Genomic DNA, 22,534 nt, shown 5'->3' with positions numbered 1-22,534 from the left:
GTTGTTTACCTGACACAAAAGCATGATGGTAAAACTATACTTTGATATATTCATTTGCCATTGATTTTAAGGTGTTGCTGTAAGTGCACAGCTAGATTTAAATGCACACTTGGAAATGTAAAGAGTGAATGAAATGAACATAAGTTTGAAACACCTGTGTCATACAGGCACACTCATCAAGAGCCAGGATATTGATTATATGTTCAGTGGCAACCCAGATCTGTTACTGTATAATGTGTGGAGCTCTTCAAATCAGCAACATAGCTTTATGTTTTCTACGACACTGCAGGTTTCTGCTGAACTGTGGAAGAACTTTTAATGAGAAACAATGAATTCCTAAAATAGAATAAAATTAGTGAATTGCTATACTGACACATTTTAAGGTAGTAATGTTATATTATCATCATTTCCCTCCCCCCTTTTTTTTTTTGCAAAAGAACTGCAAGAATGTCCAATGTGATACAATTGCTTGCACACTAAAAGACATCACACTGAAAGCAGAGTATTATGTTAATGTTTCTACCAGAATCTGGAATGGGACGTTTGCAGCTGTAAGTAACATCTATGCTTTAATGAGTTACTGGATATTTTCTGTTGTTTGATATTCATGGAGCTAAAAAAAGAAGGTGGTAAAGAACCCCTGGACGGTTAAGTCCAGTCAAAGGTTATTATGGGGTTGCAGTGCTCATCTCGCTTTCAGGCCGAGGGAGCCAGTGTTGGTCCACAGACAGCTTTCCGGGTCATGTGGTCAGCATGACTAAGCCACTTCTGGTGCAACAGAAACCAGAATGCACAGAAATGCCATTTACCTCCCCACCACAGTGGTACCTATTTATCTACCGGTACTTGCACTGGCGTAGGTAGGCAGGAGCTGGGACAGAGAAACAGGAGCTCACTCTGTTGTGGGGATTCGAACCGCCAACCTTTTGATCGGCAAGCAGTGGTTTAGACCACAGCACCACCCACATCCCTTTAGAGCTAAGCACTAAAACACAAAGTGAAATTGTTTTGTCTTCTGTTACTTTGCATAACATTGTAAAAAGAAAACATAAATGTAAATGGAGGCTAAATTAGGTGCAATTAGGGGGGAAACTTTGTTGCTACTTTAAAACTATAAGAGATGCTTTGAACCGCTAACTGGGAGACATGAGTGGCGGGGAAAACCCAGCCAGATGGGCGGGGTATAAATAATAAATAATAAATAATGAGGTACACAAGTAGTGAAACCGGATGTTGGAGCGCAGAAAGCTACAATGGGTTTTGCCACTTTAGGCTGCGATTGAGAGACACCACATTCAGATTCAGTCTCATCTTAAAAGCTTCCTGCAAGTTGGAAGCTAGCATATTAGGGAGAGGGAGAAAGGTTATAACCTAGCCCTTTACTAATTATGCTGGCTTTCTTATTTACAGGGAGATTTATTTATTTATTTTAATGTAGCAGGTGTGATTTCCTGCACATGCAGTCTGAAGTGGTGCTGCCAATTTTATTTATTTACTACATTTGTATACTACTCATCCAACCAAATTCTCTTGGTAGTTGACACACAAAAAATAAATAAAATGCAAATTACAAATACGATATAAATTGCAACAGCCGAAAGTCCAAAAAACCCCCACAAACAAACAAACAAACCAACAACTGATATTAACAATTAAGCCCAGCAGCTAAAATAATGTGAAACAATGTAAATTAGGCATAGAATCCAACAAGGGGAAACGTCGTATAAAAACATTGAATAGATTTCTGCTTTAAAGGAAGAACAAGAAGACCATTACCTAGTACATGAAATACAATCTGCAGGTGTAAACCAGGCCAAGATAGAAGTTCAAATGTTCTTCCACAGACAAAGCTGCCCAATTTGTAATTGTTCGGAATGGGAAAGATGTCTCGAATGTCACAGTGGGACAGTTAGCTTAAGAAAGTACTATAGGCATTGCTATCCTGGAACGAAAGCATTAAGTGGAAACGCAGATCCTGAAGACTTTGCAGCTGTTTGGTGGACTTTTATGACATATATGAGCAATCGTCCCCATATGAATGTTGCAGCTGCCAAATATGACTTTATATGGAATTATTCACGATATGCCTCGATGTGCAAGCAGCCTTTAAAGCCTGCTGTGTCTTTGGTCTTCTCTTGGATCATATGGTGACCTCTTGCCACCCATGTCTAGATGCTCTCTTTTCTTCCATTCCTTCCAGAACAAGGAAGAGGGGCAGATTTAATATCTCACAGCACATAGCTTTAAAAGAGGTTTAGACCAGTGTTTCCAAAACTTGAGTCTCTAGCTGTTTTTGGAGTACAACTCCCATCATCCCTAGTTAGCAGAAGCAGTGGTCAGAGTTGATGGGAATTGTAGCTCATAAACAGCTGGAGACCTACAGAGGACAGAGCAATCCATAGCTGCTCTTCCTGCTGGCTGCGTTTTGCCTCCACGGTTGGAGGCAGCTTGCCTCTGAATGCCAGCTTGGAAACCACAGGAAGGAAGAGTTGCCCTCAGGTCATGCTTGCAAGCTTCCCATAGGTTTTGGTTGGCTACTGTAAGAACAGGATGCTGGATTAGATAAGTCCCAGGCCTGATTCAGCAGGATCTTCTCATGTTCTTATCAGATTTACAGTGCAATCATATAAATGGCTACACAGAATACCGCTGAAGTCCCATTACTCCCAGATAAGTGTGTTTAGGATCGCAGTCTTAAATCCTTGAAGGACTCAGCATGGAGCTTAAAATAAGCCTCCTAAAATGGAACAATTAGCACTATGACCCCTTCATATAAAGGTTGAAAGTCAGGGGGTAGCTATGCATGCCTTTTCTCTAATACCATTGTGTTCCTTTTAAAAAAGGCTCTATGCCTTAAATAATTGCCTACACTTTATGAAAACCATATATACTTTAATTGGAATATGCTACATTTTTCTGTTGCAGTCAGCGTTCCAGACAGTAGTGTTATCGGCAAGTGCAGAAGTGGATACAAATAATCCAGATCTATTTGTGATTGGAGAAAATGCTTTATCAGTGAGTCTGACTGTTTTATGCTCCAGTCTTGCCACGCCAAATGCTATTATGTCATTTTCATGCTCATTTAAAAACACATGGCACGCTGTATCTTCCTCTTATAAAAATGCTACACTGCTGTTACTGACATGTATAAATTGATGTGTGAGTTTTAAAGTTTCTGGAAACTTAACAGTTTTATGGCATTTGATCTGGCCAAGTTTTGGCTCAAAGGAAACCTAAAGCTATCTATAAAACTTTAAAACTTTGTTATTCAAGACACTTTTATTCGAAATGGATGTTTGCATGGATCTGATAAAAGTTGGTACAAAAGCATATTTTTTATATTAAATTAGGAGCTTGCAAACCTTTGGAAAAGAAGGTGGCTTTAGATGCATAGCTAGAAGGGAAAGCAGCAATGGGATATGGAAGTTTGATTCCCAATGCTGAAAGATAGACTCTATGGTAAGGTCTACTTATGGAGAAGGGCTAACTTGCATTGATGCCTCTCCATTCTGCCAGATCTTCAGGAGAGGCTCTAGTCCAGGCCTACAACTCCCATGATCCGTAGCTAACAGGACCAGTGGTCAGGGATGATGGGAATTATAGTCCACAACATCTGGAGGGCCGAAGTTTGGGGATGCCTGCTCTAGTCTGTCAGGTGTCTCTGTGTATTATTGGGATATATTATATAATAGATACTATAATACATTGGGAGTGGTAAGGTGAGCCTGCTGTCCAATGGTGTGATGGAAAATGAAAAATGACAGGTGTGTTGATTTCAGAGCAGAGCTTAAAGGTTATATGGAGTTGTTTCTCTCACTCAACGAAGACACTTCATTCCAGTGATGGTTTCCTTGAATGGAAGGAAAAAACAGGGGTGGGCTTTGGTAATATGGTAATTAGAGTGGTGAGGCCATCTACATGCCCTCTTGATCCCTGTCTGTCAAGACTCAGGAAAGCTAGTTGGATGGGATGGCAGGATGGGCTGGTGTATCATTACACAAAAGGCATCATCTTGAAGGAGAGAGTAGTCTCCCCACTCCTCGGAGACCTCCCAGGACCTGGAAGAGCTGAATAACTATCACCCGGTCGTGAATACCCCTATTTCTTGCGTAGGTGATTGAAACTGCTACTGTGGAGAAACAGCCCACCCCCTCTGGCAGATCCCTTTGCCCTAAGGGTCTGCCACAGGAGGTAGGCTTTTGCCTCCAAGTCCCAGTTTCCCTAGGAACAGCCCTTCATAGCAGCAGCTATCAAAAGCGATGGAGGCATTTGAAATGCTGCAGGAGGGCAAAATGCCCTGCATGGATGCCATTGCCACACGGGTCTCTTGTTCCGCAGTGGGCAGTCATTGAAAGCAAGCCTAGGCAAAGCAACAAATGCTGGTTTTGTTTTGCATTTGGTGCTGTGTTGAAGGGCTGTCTCCCCCCGCATCCCAGTGAAACTGGGACTGCTGGATAAGGCAAGAGGCAAGAGACTGTGTGTAAAAACTAGCCTAAAATTTCCTTTAATTGCTGTCCTCACTTTTGCCTCTGAACCCCTCCTTACTGGCATGTCACACACTGTCACACACATGCAGAAGGGGTTGAAAAATGTTCCCAGCCCCTGCTCTATATAAACCAGGCATAGGCAAACTCAGCCCTCCAGATGTTTTGGAACTACAACTCCCATCATCCCTGATCACTGGTCCTGTTAGCTAGGGATGATGGGAGTTGTAGTCCCAAAAAATCTGGAGGGCCAAGTTTGCCTATGCCTGATATAAACCTTCCCATTTTTAGATCCGCATCAAGGCCTCACTCCAATTCCCAGTGCCTTCAGAGCCGAGTAGGGACTTTTTCTTGGTGGCACCCCGGGTGTAAAATGATTTCACCAGAGTCTCTCAACTGGTGCCTATTTTTCTGTCTTTTCAGCAGTATGTGAATACAATTACATCCCTCACCCAGTATTGTAATAGATAATTGGTTACATTAATGCTGTTAAAGCTGCTTTTACTGCTGCTTTATAATTATATGGGTTGTAATATTAAATGCTTGGTTTTATTTTTATTAGCCATTTGGGAAGACAACCCCCCCCCCCCCCGAAAGATGGAACAGAAATCTCTTTAGCTAACTTTAAAAAATAATAATTTTTGATTTATTGTGATTTAATTGAATGTAATTGCTGTGCGAGAAGTCTTGATACATGGATCAAATTAAGGAAATTGTTGTGGTTTCCCACACAGAGAGAGCGGGAGTTAAAATGGGCTGTTATTTGCAGACTGCGATAATGAATGATTCCGCCTCTGCAAAAATCATTATCATGGTCATTTTGTTGCAAAGTATGTAGAAGACAGACACAATGAAATGTATCAATGTGCCAACACCCAAAACAGCAGAATAATCATAACAATAAAGCTCTGCTTGGCAATACATCTGAAATATCCAAGTGGTTTTCATGGTGGAATTGGCCAGAAGTTATGAGATTATATTGCATCAAGCAATTTAATTGTAGCTTTGCCTTCGCAAGTGAAAAATATATTAAAATGTCCTTCCAGATTTTCAGAGCTAAACTTGAATTCCCATAGATCTTTGAAAACCCTAAATATATTTCGAAGCCAGCAAGATCATCTTTATTTATAATTATATTCACTTTATGGAAAGGCTGCCAGCTCCTTGGTTAATGTCAGGGTATATTGGATGATGAAGAAGAAAACAGCAAATCCTTAAAGTCATATTCTTCCAATTATCCAACCTGTGGGTACAATGGCTGTGCCTACAAAATGTTTAGGAAGGATGTATTTCATTTACTTGATTTCATTCATTAGGTGCATCCTAAAATATTCTCTAGGTGGAATACAATGAAACAAAATGCAGTGAATACATCAATTCAGAAATTAAATCATTCACCACCCAGCAACAATTCAACAACAACAAAATCCAAGCAGAGCAAATCCTGCAGTCTTCCATTTTCTGTTTTCCCCCTCGAAGGGAAATACTGACCCCAGAATTTCTGAGTTTAAGGAAGCCTGTTAAGTAGGGATGCTGCAGGAATCTGCCTTCACTGAAATTCCGTCAGGGAGTCTGGAGTATTTTAATGGGATAAATTTGCATAGGTGGAATTCAAAATGTCGGAATATCTTATTCCTCCAAAGGTGCAAAATGTATTTTGCAAGATATTTGAAAGAAAATAAAAATGATAAATGACATACTTGCAGCACGCAACACAGTTCCTTCTTTTTGTCTTGGCAGATGAATAATAATAATAATAATAATGGTGTGTGCTTTTTTGTTTTAAGTTATGAGTGTATGTGTCAGTTTCTGCTTTTTTTATAAAAAAAAAACTTGTTTCAACAGGAACACACAGAGACCTGCATAAGCCAAGCTATCTGGAGATGAAATTGCAGTAACTTTGCTGTTCCTTTTTACTGCCACAAAGTTAAGACACACTAAGTTTAGCTTAGCAGGTCATCCAAACCCAGTCTCGTGGTTGACCTTTCTCCTCACTAACTACAAACTGTAGCCAAGAACAACCCCCACCCCCACCCCAATACATTTTGTGGTTAGTGAGAAGAGAGCTTCTTAACCGGGTTTGAACAACATGATAAGCCAAACCTTGGTTTAGCTCAGTTCAGTGTGGTGGTAAAAAGAACCAGTAAAGAGGGATGCTATTGCAAACATCTCTCCGGCAGCTTGTATATTCCCAGTATGCTGAACTTTGGCTTACTGTATTGTGTGAACCAGGGCAAACTGAAAGATTTTTGTATCTTATTATTTTGAAAGTGCAAGTACAAAATTTATTACCAATGTTCTGAAACCCAGAATTTCTGCTGGAATTCAAATGAAGCAGAACCAAAAGGAGAGACCACAATTCCACTTGCCGCTCTCCAACCAGTGGCCAAAGAATGCATGCAGAATGCATTGATCACTTTTATTTGAGAATTGCTGCTGCCTTACCTTATCTAACTACAACAATTGTTTCTTTTAAGATTCCACTCACAATAACAAAGCCCGATGAGAAAGCAGACGTGCCAGTTGGAGTTGTGATAGCAAGTGTCCTGGTCGGCCTCCTCTTGCTGCTAGCTCTAGTTGCTGCCTTATGGAAAGTAAGTTAATGTTTAGGAAGTGTCAGAGGGTCGTCGTGGCTACTCTACAGTAACTCCGCTTGAGTCCAGTTTGTCTTTAAAGACTTTTATTGTGCAAAGTATTTACAGTGCAGAGACAGCTTAAAACATGACCTCTCAGTCCAAATCAGAATCCGGCAATGGCGTACGTCTGTTCTTACGCCAGCAAAGTAGTCAGGGCACCCCAAAACGCCGCCCCCTAGACCTGCATCGCGGTGCTCTCCTTAACTCTTGTGCCGGAAGGAGCGATGCCCTCTCAGCCTCCTCCCGCTCAAGGCGGTGGAAGGGCTCTCCAGCATCCTTGAGCCCTTGCCTACATCTCTCCTCCCCTGAGCTTTCCCAACATTCTACACACTGGCTTCTCTCCCCCTCCCCCCTGGCTGCTTCAGACCCACTGCTTCCGTCTGTACTTGGTGAGGTGGACGTTAGGATGATGGGGGCTGGCTTCCTGTAGGGAGTCACCCTTACAGGAAGCAATCCTAGGGAGAAGGCAAATTGCCACAGAACTCCCACTCATGAGGTGAGAGGCAAAGATCCACCACTAGAGGCAGAAAGCTCCTGCACAATCCACTCCACTCTAGCGGTAAGCGTTGAAAAAGGGTGTTGTCAAGCTTCAGGGATTCAGCTTCCTTCCCCCTCCCCCACTTGGCAGTACAGAAGAACAAAGGGAAAGGAGTCTCTTACCAGTTTGGAGTATTAATGATTACAGCGAGAGAACAAAGAGTCTGTTCCTAGGGATGAATGTGCTCCCAATTAAGGGTTCCACCCACTTCCCCCCTAGTCACCCACATCACTGAGTGATCTCGCAACCACTTTGTTTTCTGTGCTGCCACCTTATCTGTTCTCCTTGACCTTGGGCTGAGCGGATGAACGCTTTCCAGTTAAAATTGACTCTGTTAACTCTATCTCTCCCAATTCTTCTCCTCCTAGCTGTTCCCCATCCAGTTCTTCCAAACTTCTGCCTTCTGAACTATATCCCTCTGCAAACCCCTGTTCCAAATCTATACTGTCTTCCTGCTCCTGGGAAGATTCAGGATCCTGATCAGGGGGAGGCTCCCACCATTCCTTCTCAGTGCAGCCCTCCTCAGCATGGTCTCCTGAGACTGATAAGGAGAAATCTTGGATCTATAGGATCCAAAGCCCTCCTGCTTTCCTGACACCCCCGCACCTAGCTGAAAAACATTTTTGTTGTTGTTAAATGAGGGATATTTTTAATCCCCTGAATATAGTCCAAATTCTTTTTTAAAAAGGCAAAATAAGCATGTATATACACACATAACAAAAACATATTCTGATCCAACTTCCATGTGATTGTTCTTTGGGAGAAACTTGTAAAGTAGCCATGTAGACTTAGGAAATGCAATACAGTACGTGGAATTTGGGATATGAATCTCATTACCAGTTTTAACTACTGTCACAGTAAGTGTTGGAATATTCTAGAAAGAACTTGACAATTGTTCTTGAACAGGTTGCCAGGCAACAGAAAAATCTACCCAGCAACAGGTGTCTGTATTAAGGGCATGCGATCAATAAGAGTCAGAGTAAAGTGTCAGTGTGTAAATGAGCACGAGTCAGTATTAGGTCTCTGGTTGGATGGCTGGAAGAAGAAAAGATTGTGTTATTTTATTTGTATTCGGCCAGTGTAATTTTTTGGGGTAAATAATAAAGATACTCAATTAAAAGGAAACTGCAGCAAGTCTATTAAAAGAAGAAAACCCAAGAGTAGATGCTGCACACACATCAACAGTAAGACACCTGATAAACAATTGAGCTGTGCTCCTCTTATGTCGTGTAGTCATTTTCTCAAATATATTTCATTATGTGGTTCATGCTCAATAGTAACCCAGTCATTCCCAGCATAGCAGAACTTAAGAACCGCTTTCCAAAAATTCCCAGAAACCACTGAGAAATCAGCTGTGCCTATCTTGAACTCACATACTATAGCTTTATCTATGGCTGGATTTGAGCATAATGCTAAACTAAGGTTTAGGATTATGTGCATGGGACACCCATTTTCATGGTTTGCCATTATGTCTGAACCCAGAACTGTGGAAATATAAAATAAAAAAATTGTCCAGTAGCACCTGAGAGACCAACTAAGTTTGTTCTTGGTATAAGCTTCCGTGTGCATGCACACTTCTTCAGATGCATGCACACGAAAGCTTATAGCAAGAACAAACTTAGTTGGTCTCTAAGGTGCTACTGGACTATATCTATCCATCCATCTATCTATCTATCTATCTATCTATCTATCTATCTATCTATCTATCTATCTATTGACTACATTAGACCAACACAGCTACCTACCTGAACCCAGAACTGTGATGAATATTAACCTTGATTTAGGGAAAGAAGCAAAAGTCAGAAACCAGAGTCTGGTGTTGGCTTGTTTCTGTAAGCCATAGTTATCTGTGACAAACCATGGTAAGTTGAAAACGAAAGCAAAATCTTCCATTCTCATGGGCATGCTGGAGGGAAACAGGTGCCCTAGTCTGAGACTCATGCATGTAGCACTAAGCCTTTAATTAAATGTATGAGCTAGCCTTAAGTATCATATACCATACATAAGGAAATATTTTAAATAACTGTATTTTGGTGGTGTTTGCTAATCTCTTTCAAAACTTCTCAAAACATTTTCTACAGCTCGGTTTCTTCAAGCGAAAATATGAGAAGATGGCAAAGGATGCGGAAGATGCGGATGAAATTGCAGAACTCACTAAGGACAGAGAATGAATATACTGTAGCAGGAATAGCACTGTGTACACCGACCTTCTGATCCACAGACATTGCTTGCAATCACACTGGTTCAACAACTTGGGAGTGCCTTATGGATTATTTTATTCTTTTTTTCAATGAAAATGTCCTTTTTTAAATAGTTGGGGGAAAATTTTTTACAGGTACTTTTATTTTAGCAATAACTGCTGGTCAGTTTGGGGTTTTGTTTACAAGGGTTTAAAATATTTTTATTTTTCTTGTTTGTATTTTTTTGTATTTTATTAATAGCTGTTCTGAATCAGCAGGACTAGAAGCAGTAAACACTGAATTGTGCCAGAATACTATAATGATTGATACACACACACACACACTACTGATTGTCAAGATGTTGTTGTTTAGTCGTTTAGTCGTGTCCGACTCTTCGTGACCCCATGGACCATAGCACGCCAGGCACTCCTGTCTTGCACTGCCTCCCGCAGTTTGGTCAAACTCATGTTCGTAGCTTCGAGAACACTGTCCAACCATCTTGTCCTCTGTCGTCCCCTTCTCCTAGTGCCCTCAATCTTTCCCAACATCAGGGTCTTTTCCAAGGATTCTTCTCTTCTCATGAGGTGGCCAAAGTATTGGAGCCTCAGCTTCACGATCTGTCCTTCCAGGGAGCACTCAGGGCTGATTTCCTTAAGAATGGATAGGTTTGATCTTCTAGCAGTCCATGGGGCTCTCAATAGTCTCCTCCAGCACCATAATTCAAAAGCATCAATTCTTCGGCGATCAGCCTTCTTTATGGTCAAGATAGTCTTTGTTAAAACATTAGCACAGTTGTAGTCTAGAGCTCCTTGATGTGTACAAAAGGCCTATAACGGGGCCCAGCAGCATACTCTCTGACCTATTCACACATAACTCTAACTGTGGCTTAATATGAATAAGCAATAATAGTGTCACACTCAGGTCCTGCTGGTGGACTTCCTGTAAGCCTCTGATTGGCCACTGTGAGAACAGGATGTTGGACAAGATGAGCCACTGATGTGATCATGCAGGGATCTTTTTATGCAGGCTGTGGCTGGAAGCTCTAAGGCAGCAGGAAGTATCCACTCCTTCTGCTGCAGATATTCTCTCTTGCATTTGTGGGTGACCATTTTTATTATGTATTTATTAAATGCTTCCTGGGGCAGAGTTCCATGGCCCAAAACGCCAAATTTCACCAAAAATGCATGGGAGCCCATGGCTAGATCTACATCTGGGGCCACATTCTAGAAGTATTGGGCTATCGTTATTGCAAAATATATCTGCCTGATAAACTGTTGGACCCTTACAAAGGGATACAGCCCCCCCCCCTTGTGTCTTTAAGATCAGGGAAATAACTTTTGCTGAAGATTTGAAATGATAAGTTTTCCAGCCCTTACGGCAGTTTGCAATCCCGCAACTTTCATTCATTTCCATTAAGCCACAATGTTGCAGTTTAAACACTCCATAGTTTCTACCACCGATACTAATTTTATTGCACTTTTCAAACCGGCACGATTCTGCAGTCCTGCTGTAAATCTAATGTAAATATATAGGTTTATAAACATGCACACCTTTAAAAAAAGATATTTTGAAATGTGTTTTTGTACTAAAGAATTCAGTAAGGCATTATTTTAGTGGAATGTGAAGCAATGTTAAGTGTAACAACAGAATCAGTACTGTTCTAAGAGATGTTCCAGAGGCAACCGTCACTCAACTGCACAATTGACTTTCCCTACATATAGCTCCTCTTTTCTCAGGTGCAAATTCTTCCACCTTCCTTTACAATGGATAATCCTGTCTGACCAACTTTACTCACCCAGAGAAAGCAGGGCATGTTCTGTGCCCAGGATTCCTTAACCCTATTTAATGACAAAGCTTTGGATTTCAACTACACCAGCACTGTTCATTTCAAACTAGTGTACCGAATACAGCATTTATTGGAAACTGTAACTCCACGGAGCCTGGCTCTACTAATATATATTCTGCTGTTTCAACACCAACTGCGATTACCAGGAAGCTGTGAGCAATTTTCATAAAGGCTTTATTTGTACAGGGCAAAACTTACCTCTGTGAAACTACTCAAGGGTCTTCTGCAAGTAACCTGAAAGATGGTGCTGCCACAACCTGAACTCTCTGCATTTGGGGTTTGTGCAGATGTTCAAAGTAAACCTTGTCCTCCCCACATTGTTATGTACATTTGCACTACCTTTTAAATCCATTGTATATAGCATGTTCTCATTTTTATATGATGCATCCAGGTGTAATAGTTTGCCTTTGTGTATGTATATTTTGCACTTTTATTTCAGAAATTCAGAACGGAAATAAAAATGGATCTGCCTTGAGTAAAATTGAAACAAACCTGGTGTAGACTACACTGAGCTCTTATTTCATATGCCTGCAGTTAGTTTCTATTCATTGTGCTGGGCATGTAGCTTAGGAAGACTTAGCCCAGCTCTGCCTGCAGATCAATGTGAGTTCCAAGTGACGAGATTAAGTTAAACATACAAGTCAAAACTTAACTGTAAGTTGATAAGCTGTCCTTAAACCAGAAGAAAACGTACTATTTGCTTTAGTTATCATGGAAACAAGCATCGTTTTACACCTTGCAGTGGAAACCAAAAAATCTGCTTTTCTTTTCCTTTGGTAAACATAGAAAGTATGTACTGTATTGTCACAGACTTGTTAGCATAGCAGTTTTTCCACTGACCCCTACTGGTTGTTCGCAGTACAGGACCAAATACTGCTCATCCAGATGTGTATTGCAAATTCTCTTAGAAATGTTGCAGGGAAATTCAAAATATATCTCTTTACAGCACTGTACAAAGTGGTGCTCTGTTGTATCATAAATTCACAGGATATGCAAAGCCTAACAATACCTCCTCCCTTACTATCGTTTTAATGTACGGTAATTCAATGTATTTAAAATTTTAATATAAATATTTACCATTCAGATCTTATATAAGATATACAGTGGTACCTCGACTTACGAAGACGATCCATTCCACGGCGCTCTTCGTAAGTCGAAGTCTTCGGTTGTCGAAGCGCCTGTTTTGCGCATGCGGGACCGCGCGCACCGCTTCTGTGCAGGTGCAGAACGCGCACGCGGTGAAAAGACTTCCGGGGTTGTTGACTTCGTAAGTTGAAACATTCAGAAGTTGAGTCATTCGGATGTCGAGGTACCACTGTATATTTTCACCCTCCTTTTTAAATTTAGGATTGTTAATTCTTAAACTTCAATAAAACATGCTAACCACCCAACCAGGGAAAAACTGTAAGCCTGTGGTCAGCATTCACATCTGTGATTTTATCCCACTGAATGCAGTAGCTCTTTTAAAGTGCATATACCTGGGAGTAAGATAACACTGAATTAAATGGGACTTATTTCTGAGTGGACATGCATAAGACGGTGGTTGCTTGCAGGTCCACAACACATTTACACATGGCTTCACAAAACGTATTGGTGCATCAAATAATTAAACAAATGTAAAATCTGTTGCAGGCTTTTGGGCACAACTGAGTTTAATCTGCTTCTAAAGAGGAGTCCACATTTTCAGAAATAAAGGAATGGGCTGAACATAAATAATGGTCAAACAAAAAAATAAAAATAATTCAGTGCTTTTGCATCACATTTTTAACCATCTAAATCTGTCCACAACTCCCGGCAGACTTATGTTTGAAACCAATAATAAAAGCATGAATGCATGATGACAGAAGTATTATCTTCAGACACTACCCAAAGGCTTAAGTTTATTCTGTTATGAGGCAGCACTTATTTTAATAAAAAACTTTTTACTCCTTAACTGTTCCCATTGATTGTGATTATCAGCCTAACCCTTTTGAGCTACACTACTTCTAGGGTTACAAACGGCTTGCGCTTCTGTAGCTGCATAGCAGAAATGGCTTGCGCTTCTGTAGCAGCCCAGCAGAATGATGGGCTGATGCTACACATAGTCAAAGGAGCCTAAGTCACCTTCCCATGGCCACTGGCATGTACTAAACCCATCTGAGAGTTATGACAGCATTCAGACTCTAATAAGCCCCAAAAGTTCCACCCAATGCTGGAAAAATTCCATAAGCCGCTAGCAGCATGGCAGAAGTAGTTGCCCAAGTAACTTTTCAGGGAGCGATGGCTCAGGAGTGCCTGTGGCTTGTGTTCAGCAAATGCGATTCAGTCTAACTGCAACTATGAACTACGATGAGCTGATGATTTGAACTAGCAGCACTGCAGACACCCCATTGTTACTCAGAACGAATCCACTTTAATGAGCAGGTTTGAAATAAGAATTTGCTAAGTGTGAACAACTCCCACGGGGATAGTAACTTTATGTTTGCATACCTTTGACCCCTAGAAGAAATCACTAGAATAAAAAATATATATTGCACAACCATTAGTGTATTTCCAATTATATACAATTAATTGTTTGATTATCTTTTTTTAAAAAAATAAATGACTGTGTAGGCTATGAAGCTGCCTTAATCAAATGACAGTGGCTTAGGGTCCAGTTGTCAGGTGAAAGAGTTGTTAATCTGAAACAGAAGCTTCTGATCTCATCCTTGCAGCCACACTCTATTATTTAAGCACAGTTAGGTAGTCTTGTTGGCAGAGCTTTATTTCAACGTCTTGGCCCAAAAGCACTCCTTGTTTTCTTTCCAAGAAGATTCCTCTTCATAGACCTCCTGCAACCAGAGAGCATCATGGATGGTAACTGTTGCAGATCAGCAAACACAGATGAGGAGAGGAGAGAGAAAAAATGTTCCTGTGACTGCTACCAACCTGAAGCATCTAGATTTTTAAACTTCCTGTCAATGATGGGTTCTATTAAAACCTTTAAAAACAATAACCCCACAGCACAATTCAGGAGAACAGCTAAATTTACACAGGAGCCCTGGAGAGCAGGAATACTGAGTGCATATATGGATGAATGCATAGACTCTCAAAAGCTAAGGTCAGTGTCCTTCAGTGAACAAGCCTGAAAGGCAGAGCAGAGCTCTAACGGGGCCCAGAATCCCTGCCCCATTGCATATCCTCATTTACAAAAGATACGTTTTATTTAGATTAATCAAATACCTGGATCAAACTGATGGGAGTTTTGGTGTGTGTGCAGCACATGTTTTTAGAAGTCACAGCAAAATTTTGGCGGGCACGTGTAGATTGACACTTTTGTTTTTTTGTTGAATAACACTTGGAGAAACTTCACCCTTCTTCCTAAACTGTCCCTACCAGGCACACATGGAACACATGTAGCTTATTGTATTTAAAAAAAAGAAAGGATGGGAGGATTGACGCACAGATACCTTCTTCCATATAGGGACGGTTGCTTTCAAAGCATTGATGCCATATTGCACAGCCTCAAGAGACTCTGTTCTGTGAGGCGAAGAGATTGCGACCATCACACTCGCTTCACTAATGGGAACCGAACTACAGAGAAAAGCGAAAGGAAATATTAGTTGTTGTTTTTATCCATATTAGCTTAATCTTTAGAGGGCTAAATAAAAGCCAGTGTCTTTCTGCTAATTATTTCACACTCTTACACACCATATCCTAAGAATCTCAAGTTAGAACTGTCATGTCCCTCTCTTATACTTTCTGAGGTAGGATTCAACAGGAAAATTAAGAAAACAAGAGACAAAAATTACAAGAGCAACTTGAGGTGACAATAATTGGATCATTGGTCATACAAACCCAAGTCTATGGTATATCGCTATATGTTGCACTGAGGCCATTTTAATCTAATATCTGTGCATATTTTCTTGATTTCCGCTTCCGCCATCGGTTCGTATGCTTCATATTCTAATTGTTTGACCTTTCTCCCCTCAAAGTTATTCCTGGTAGTGCCTGAAATGAAAGGACATGTTCAATTGGCTGGTTGGGAAATGTCAGCAGGACAAAAGCACCCACTTCAACAGTTTTGCTAAAGATGGTTAACAAGGTTACCAGTGATTTCCCAGACAGTGGTCCCAGGTCCAAATGAGACCAGTCACCTGAGGAGGGTCCACAGCACACTAACAGAACACAAGCTCTGTACATGCAGGCCTAGTTCCCAGACCCGGAGAAGTTGCGGCACTTCTGCTTGTGGCTGCAGACCGGAAAATGGCACACTGTTGGAAACCAAGAGGGTTCACCATGAAAGGTTGTTTTGACAGGGTTTGGGATATAACTATCTCTGGATGTTCACATGCTTAGAGGGGTAACTAAAAAGGAAAATTCTGACATAATATGGATGCTTCTTTCTTTCTGGGAACCAGCTGCAACCACCTATGTAAGTTCTGTAAGTGTGGTTTTAACAGGGTTTTTGTTTTTTTTACTGGGTTTCTCTTATTCCAAAATTCATACCACGTGCATCAAACCTACCTATAAATAAAGACACAGCTCCGCAGCAGGGGGAAACTACCAGTGCCGATATTTCATCTGCTGAGAGCTTCTCATGGTTTAATTTTATCAAGTCCTTGGGCTCATCCTCACTTACGCTCATGACTTCTGTAGGAGTAAGCAGTGGTGAAATTAAAGTTATTACTTCTTGACCTGCTACTGGAATGATAGAAATTCTAGGTCAAAGCCTTAAATGAGTGTATTTAGAGCGTGGATGCTGGAAAGAGAGAGAGGCCAGCATCACAGTGTATCTCGGCCCTCATCTGCACTGTACATTTAAAGCAGTATCATGCCACTTCAAACAGTCAGGCAGTGGTCTTCAGGCAGTGTGCCGTGGCACCCTGGGGTGTCTTGAATGATAGTCAGGGGTGCCATGGACAACACTGGCCCTCTTTCCTCCCCTTCCTTCTCTGATGCCCTCTCACGTCTCTGCCTCCCAAAGGCTTGCATGGCTGTTTGTTGCAGCAACCCTGACTACAAGCTCCACGGACAAATGGTGCCTCTGAGGCTGGCCAGGGGGTGCTGGTTTCCAAGAGCTGAGGTGGCCTCGGAGTAAGCAAGCAAGCGGGAGACGGAGCCCAACCAACCACTCTGCCAGCCCTTGCTGTTGGGAATGGGCAGACCAATCCCAGGCCCCTGTGGGGCAGTGTGTGGAGGCACACACACTTTGGGGCAGGGGCAGCTCAGATATCAGGGGGCAGCGGACTCCCAAGGCGAGGGAAGAGGAGAGGAGACTGAGGAAACACTCCACGAGGGAGGGTGTTCGAAAAAGGGTGTGAGGCTGCCAGCTCTGCAGGCCATGGGTGACATAACTGGGCTCCTGTGACCCACAGGGGTGCCGCAGAAAGAATGTAGTTGGTCAAGGGGGTTGTGGACTCAAAAAGGTTTAAAACTTCTGTTTCAGACACCTATTCAGGGATTTTTCCCTTCTGTGAAATTGTGCGGGGAGCCCCATAATTAGAGCTAGTTTCCTACTCATTCATCCCCAAAATGTGGAAAGTAGAAGGAACATGGTTGAAGAGGGAAAGTCTGTCTAGTGGGACTTTGTTTCCCTGCTTCTAAATCACACAATTGGAAACATATGAGGAAGATCTGAACAGGGATTAGGTTATTCTTAATTACTGCCACTGGACCCAGGTGGCGCTGTGGGTTAAACCACAGAGTCTAGGGCTTGCTGATCAGAAGGTCAGTGGTTCGAATCTCTGCAATGGGGTGAGCTCCCGTTGCTCGGTCCCAGCTCCTGCCCACCTAGCAGTTCGAAAGCACGTCAAAGTGCAAGTAGACAAATAGGTACCGTTCCAGCGGGAAGGTAAACGGTGTTTCCATGCGCTGCTCTGGTTCAGCAGAAGCAGCTTTGTCATGCTGGCCACATGACCCGGAAGCTGTCTACGGACAAACGCTGGCTCCCTCGGCCTATAGAGCGAGATGAGCGCCGCAACCCCAGAGTCGGACACGACTGGACCTGATGGTCAGGGGGCCCTTTACCTAATTACTGCCACAGGACACAACTCCTCTGTCTGTGTAGAGAATCGTTACTTTGGCACCTGTACCCATATCATCTGTGCAGACCCACCATTATTCATACCCCGTCGAGTGCCAAAAGGCTCATTCACTTGTTACACTGGACACAAGAAAAAGCAGTCTCGACACATGCACAAGCACTGGTTTCCAAGGGTGTACATTTGTTGATTTGCACAGCTCAACTGCTGTGTATTCACGGGACACAGACTGCATATCCATTGAATGTTACCTGTGAATAACTGTCCCAGTGTACAGCACAACTCTTTCTGTGCACTCATTTAACCTAACATGTGAACTCCCCTAATCGAATCGCCCTTTAGAAAGACAAGAGCACACACCTGACTCCGTCTTTCCAGAGCTAACCTCCACTAATAGGGGGGATAACAGCAACCTCGTCCCCTGGGTTGAGGACCACCAGCTGATCCCCAAGAAGCACGTATTCCTGGCGGACAGCAAAGACGACTTGATCCTGTATAGCAGCGAGCCTAAAGAACGACATCAGGAGAAAGATTAATGTTTCCTAGGACGCCACGGGCCTGAGGCCAAACAACTAAAACCAGCTGAAGCGGAATCAGGTATCCCAAATGTAAAACCAGTTCCTGAAGCTGGTGGCAGAAGAGACTCACAAGGTGGGATAGAGCTGCTATGCTAGCTTTCTAGCAGGCAAGCAGTAGGGTTAACGCAGTCAGGAAGTCCCAGCTGCCTTGCCCTTCCTGGTAAGCAACAGGGAACCACCTGCCATGAAGCAAATCCGCTCCCTCTGGTACGCCCCACAAGTGACACTCACTTATCAAGACCAGTTCCTAAACTCTGATTTCCCAAGCAACCAAGAATTCAAATGGACAGTAACAATGCTGTTTGCCGCTTGTTTCTTTGAGGAGACCATCCGCCTACAAGGAAATAGGACCACCACTACAAGTGGTGGGAAATGGAAATCAACTGGGAAATGGAATCTCAGTGTGATGGTCATAGTAGCCTTTTCTAACCTGGTGCATGGGCGTAGCCAAGGGTGGGGGCAGCTGCCCACGAAAATCAATAAAAATACTGTACGTAACTAACTGAGGTTCTGCCCCCTTCCCCAACATGAAGCCTGCCCCCTCCCAATAAATCATGACCTGGTGCCCTCTGAATGTTTTGGACTACAAGTCCCATCAGCCCCTGCGCTACCTAGGCCTGATTATTATTATTATTATTATTACGGTATTATTATTATTTATTCAATTTATACACCACCCTATACCCAAAGGCCTCAGGGCAGTTCACAACAAGACCACAACATATAAAATAAAAAAGCAGTAACCCAATAAACCGTGCCTTCCCCACATGGCATGCTAATTCTAGAACATCTGGGCAGTACCAGTTTTGCAAAGGCTAAGTTAAGAGGGTCAAACAAGGACCAGGAGAGCTGGTCAAGTTTGGCTATGATGTTTACTGGGTGATCTTGGGCCAGTTACACACTCAAGAGGCAGCATCTTTTACCAGTCAGAAGTCATCATACCTTGAATGCCTCTTGACAATTTCTTCCCACAGCTGCAGGGATGTTATCTGTTGGGGCACGGAAATGGTCTCAGTGCGGACACCGGCTAATTCGGCACTTCTTGCAAAGTACAGCACTACCACCTGTTTTAGAAATGCAAACCAAATGGATGGTAGTTGCTCACATATGCCTACACAAGCTACTACTGAGTTCTTCAGAGGAACAAGAGCAGGGTTGTGAGCGAATGAAGCTACCCTTTTCTTAGTTGCCCACAACATATGCTATCTCATGAATTGTACAACAGCCCGGCACAATTGACTAGCATTATTATTCCTATACCGGCTGAAGATCAGGATAAAAATACAATCTTAAAATGGTGCAATTGCAAATGTTAGCAATGGCTCGCATAAGGCCATAGGGGCCTGTGCTGGACCATCAAGAAGTACAGTGGAACCTCGGTTTACGAACATCTCGGTTTACGAATTTTCGGTTTACGAACGCCGCGGACCCATCTGGAAAGGATTAGTTCACTTTCCATTACTTTCAATGGGAAAGTTCGCTTCAGTTTATGAACGCTTCAGTTTATGAACAGACTTCCGGAACCAATTGTGTTCATAAACCGAGGTACCACTGTACCGGTAATTTTTTCCCTCCTTCCTTGGTCAGCAAACCTGCTTGGAAGCAAGTTCCACAAAGGCCAAGTCAGGCTTTTTAAACACAAACACAACAGATCACTGGTGCTGCTTTGTTCACTGGTCTCCACTGTAAACAGACCAAATGCACTCAAGTAAAATAAAATTTAAAACGATTTCATGCAGCTCGGTTCACATCAGTTAAGAGCATGGAACCAATGTATATATTTCCAATAAAGGGATAGTGGATAAATGTGCAGAATTGCAAGCTTTTATTAAGAAAACGAGAAGTGCAGAAGTCCTTCTATGTACACCTGTGGGATTGTACCGCACAGCACAAAGCCAGGACCAGACGCCAGAACAGCATGTTTACACCCACTTCTAAATGATTGATCTGGGTTTTTGAGCTGTGATTGAACTCCTACTGCTGTTGTTTCTCCGTGAAATTTTATTATTCTGCGGCTTTTTCCGAGGAAGAAATTGTTGCTGTTGGTGTGCAACTTCTACTTTATTCTCTAAGTTCGTTTCACGCTGCGAACCACCTCCTTGGGCAGCTCCCTTATGATCCCGAAAGTCAAGACGCTGAATCTTGCCTTTCCAGCAGCGCTCCCTAAAGCCCAAACCCCAGGGACCAAACTCGAGACGACCGTGCCTCTGAGCGCATGCAGAGGGCTTACCGCCCAAGCAAACCGACGATCCCCTCTCTCACCAAGGCTTCCGATCAGAGGCCACGGCTTCCGGGGAACCAGGTGTCTCCCCACCCTGCTCAGAAATGCCCACTCCGGGAGGGAGTGGGGACGACGGGGACACGTCTCATGGCGCCTAGAAGCAGAAGGCCCAGGGCCGGATGATCGAAGGGACCGAGGGGGGGATCGCAAGCCAGCGATCGCGGAGGGAGGCCGGGAGTTCTGCAACGCGAGGCTTGCAGGGGAGCTCCTCCTTCTGCGTACCTCGCAGCTCATGGGCGCGCCGTCCCGGGCAGGCAGCTGCCCCGCTCTCCCTTCTCAGCGATCGGCTTGCGGGTTTCTCCTTTTTTGCGCCTGCGTCGGCTCCGGGAAAGGCCGCGGAGACGACTGAGCCGAGCCAGCCTCTTTCGGCGCCGCCTCCCAGCGGCTCCACCTCCCGGTGGGCTGGCTTCTCGGAGCGGAAAACCGGGGGAAGCGAGGAGCAGGAGGGAAGCCGGTCGCTTTGCTGCGCCTGCAGTCGAGGGGAAAGGACGGAAGGCTCCAGAGGGAGCTGCGATCGTGCACCCACTTACCTAGGAGAACGCCCCGTTGGACTCCACGAGGCTTGCTTCCGAGTAGACGCTCGCAGGATTGCGCTGTAGGGCTGCAGCCTTGTAGAGATCGTGGGGATGCACTTGCGAGTATAGACGCGTTGGATCAGGCTGCACAACCCGGGCTTGGCTAGGATATGAACACACGCGTGCAACTAAACCCCAGTATGCTCCTCTGCTTGCGGGATATTTGTACAAGGCCCGGAAGGCGTGTGTCCTTGTCATTTCATACACACGTGATGTAAGAGATGCGTTGTAATCGGGGCCGGATTAAGACCTTTAGAGGTCCTAACACGTAAAAGATTTTGGTGCCCCCATATTTATCTGAATCAAAATATAAACAATAATGAACCGTGATGATGGAAAAAGCCTACAATAAGATGGAAAATAATATTTTTCTATACTTGCCACTTTATATTTGAAAAATGTTATCCTACTTTTTCTAATTGCAAAGTCTGATCAGATCCTCAAAACTAATTGAGATAAGTTTTCCAGCCTCCCTTGTCACATAGTTGTTCTGTTGAGATTTTTAATATACTTCAACTGAGAAAAATGAACACTCACATGAGCAGGGCCGTCTCAAGCAGGTTGGGCGCCCTGGCGCTGAGGCGCGGAGATCGCTCCGGCGCCCCCGCCCTCGCAGCGCACAGCTTCCGCGTGGCTCCGCCCTCGCAGCGTGCAGCATGGCTTCCACGTGGCTTCGCCGCGAGCGCCCCCCCCCCATCGGCCCCATGCCACCGGGACTACACCTAGAGCCGTGCCTGCACCTGAGCAATTTGTGACCATTAATGTTAAAAATCTGGCAGTGGAGCATTTCCGTGGTGCCCCGCCCCCCGCCTTAATGCTCTAAGCATGTGCTTATTTTGCTTAATGGTTCATCCATCCCTGGCTATAATCCATACACTATATTTATACGTATAGATTGCAGAAACTAGTAACAATTTGTAAAACACTTCTGCTCTCTCCCCTACCAAGAAGGCACCCGCTTACTGATCTTAATGCCCAGGATGGTTGGTAGGGAAGGAGGTGGTCACTCAAACATTTGGAACCAAAGCCATTTTGGGTTGTGAGCACCTTGAATCAGGCCTGCAAAGACCAGACAACCAATTCAGCTGTATCCAAGTCATCTTCAAGGGCAGCCCTATGTAGAGCACATTGCAGTAATCTAATCTGGAAGTTACCAGAGCATGGAGTACAGTGGGCACTTCTGCCCCAAGGAAGCCAGAGCTGGAAATTTTAACAAGAGCAGGGCCGGCCCTACAGCAAGGCTGGGTGGCGCAGGGCCGCCTGGGGCGGGGGGCGCTGCGCTGCTGTGCCCTCCAGACAGCCGCGCTGGGAAACGGGGGGCGGGCGTTGGAGGGATCTTCACACCAGGGCGCCAGATATGCTTAAGACGGCCCTGAACAAGAGAACACTTTCTCTAAATAGGGAAGGAAGAACT

General features: G+C 43.7%; 2 protein-coding genes across 2 annotated transcripts in view; one reads left to right on the top strand and one right to left on the bottom strand.

The window, feature by feature from the left end:
• Positions 1–10,176, top strand: part of ITGA2 (integrin subunit alpha 2) — a 63,759-nt gene extending 53,583 nt beyond the window's left edge. The window contains exons 27-30 of the mRNA XM_035100567.2: positions 438–551; positions 2,926–3,015; positions 6,962–7,078; positions 9,740–10,176. Of these exons, the coding sequence (XP_034956458.2) occupies positions 438–551; positions 2,926–3,015; positions 6,962–7,078; positions 9,740–9,829 (411 nt within the window). The 3' untranslated portion in view covers positions 9,830–10,176. The remainder of the gene's footprint in view (positions 1–437; positions 552–2,925; positions 3,016–6,961; positions 7,079–9,739) is intronic.
• A 4,936-nt stretch (positions 10,177–15,112) lies between these two features.
• Positions 15,113–20,919, bottom strand: MOCS2 (molybdenum cofactor synthesis 2). The gene is made up of 6 exons (XM_035100828.2): positions 20,768–20,919; positions 19,207–19,328; positions 18,047–18,193; positions 16,170–16,295; positions 15,501–15,653; positions 15,113–15,236 (listed from the first exon to the last, which is right to left on the bottom strand). Exons 1-3 carry the CDS (start codon positions 20,777–20,779, stop codon positions 18,067–18,069), a joined length of 261 nt encoding a protein of 86 aa, XP_034956719.1. The 5' UTR covers positions 20,780–20,919; the 3' UTR covers positions 15,113–15,236; positions 15,501–15,653; positions 16,170–16,295; positions 18,047–18,066.
• Positions 20,920–22,534: the final 1,615 nt, after the last annotated feature.

Source organism: Zootoca vivipara, chromosome 11 (assembly GCF_963506605.1).
Source record: "Zootoca vivipara chromosome 11, rZooViv1.1, whole genome shotgun sequence".
Lineage (NCBI taxonomy): Eukaryota > Metazoa > Chordata > Lepidosauria > Squamata > Lacertidae > Zootoca > Zootoca vivipara.
This window is presented reverse-complemented; position numbering and strand designations above follow the sequence as displayed.

What these genes read in the sequence shown, in the direction of transcription:
- MOCS2 (XM_035100828.2), bottom strand. An exon ending in ATTGTCAAGAGGCATTCAAG is followed by an intron (nt 18,194 to 19,206) that starts GTATGATGACTT and finishes GTCGTTCTTTAG; the next exon opens with GCTCGCTGCTATACAGGATC.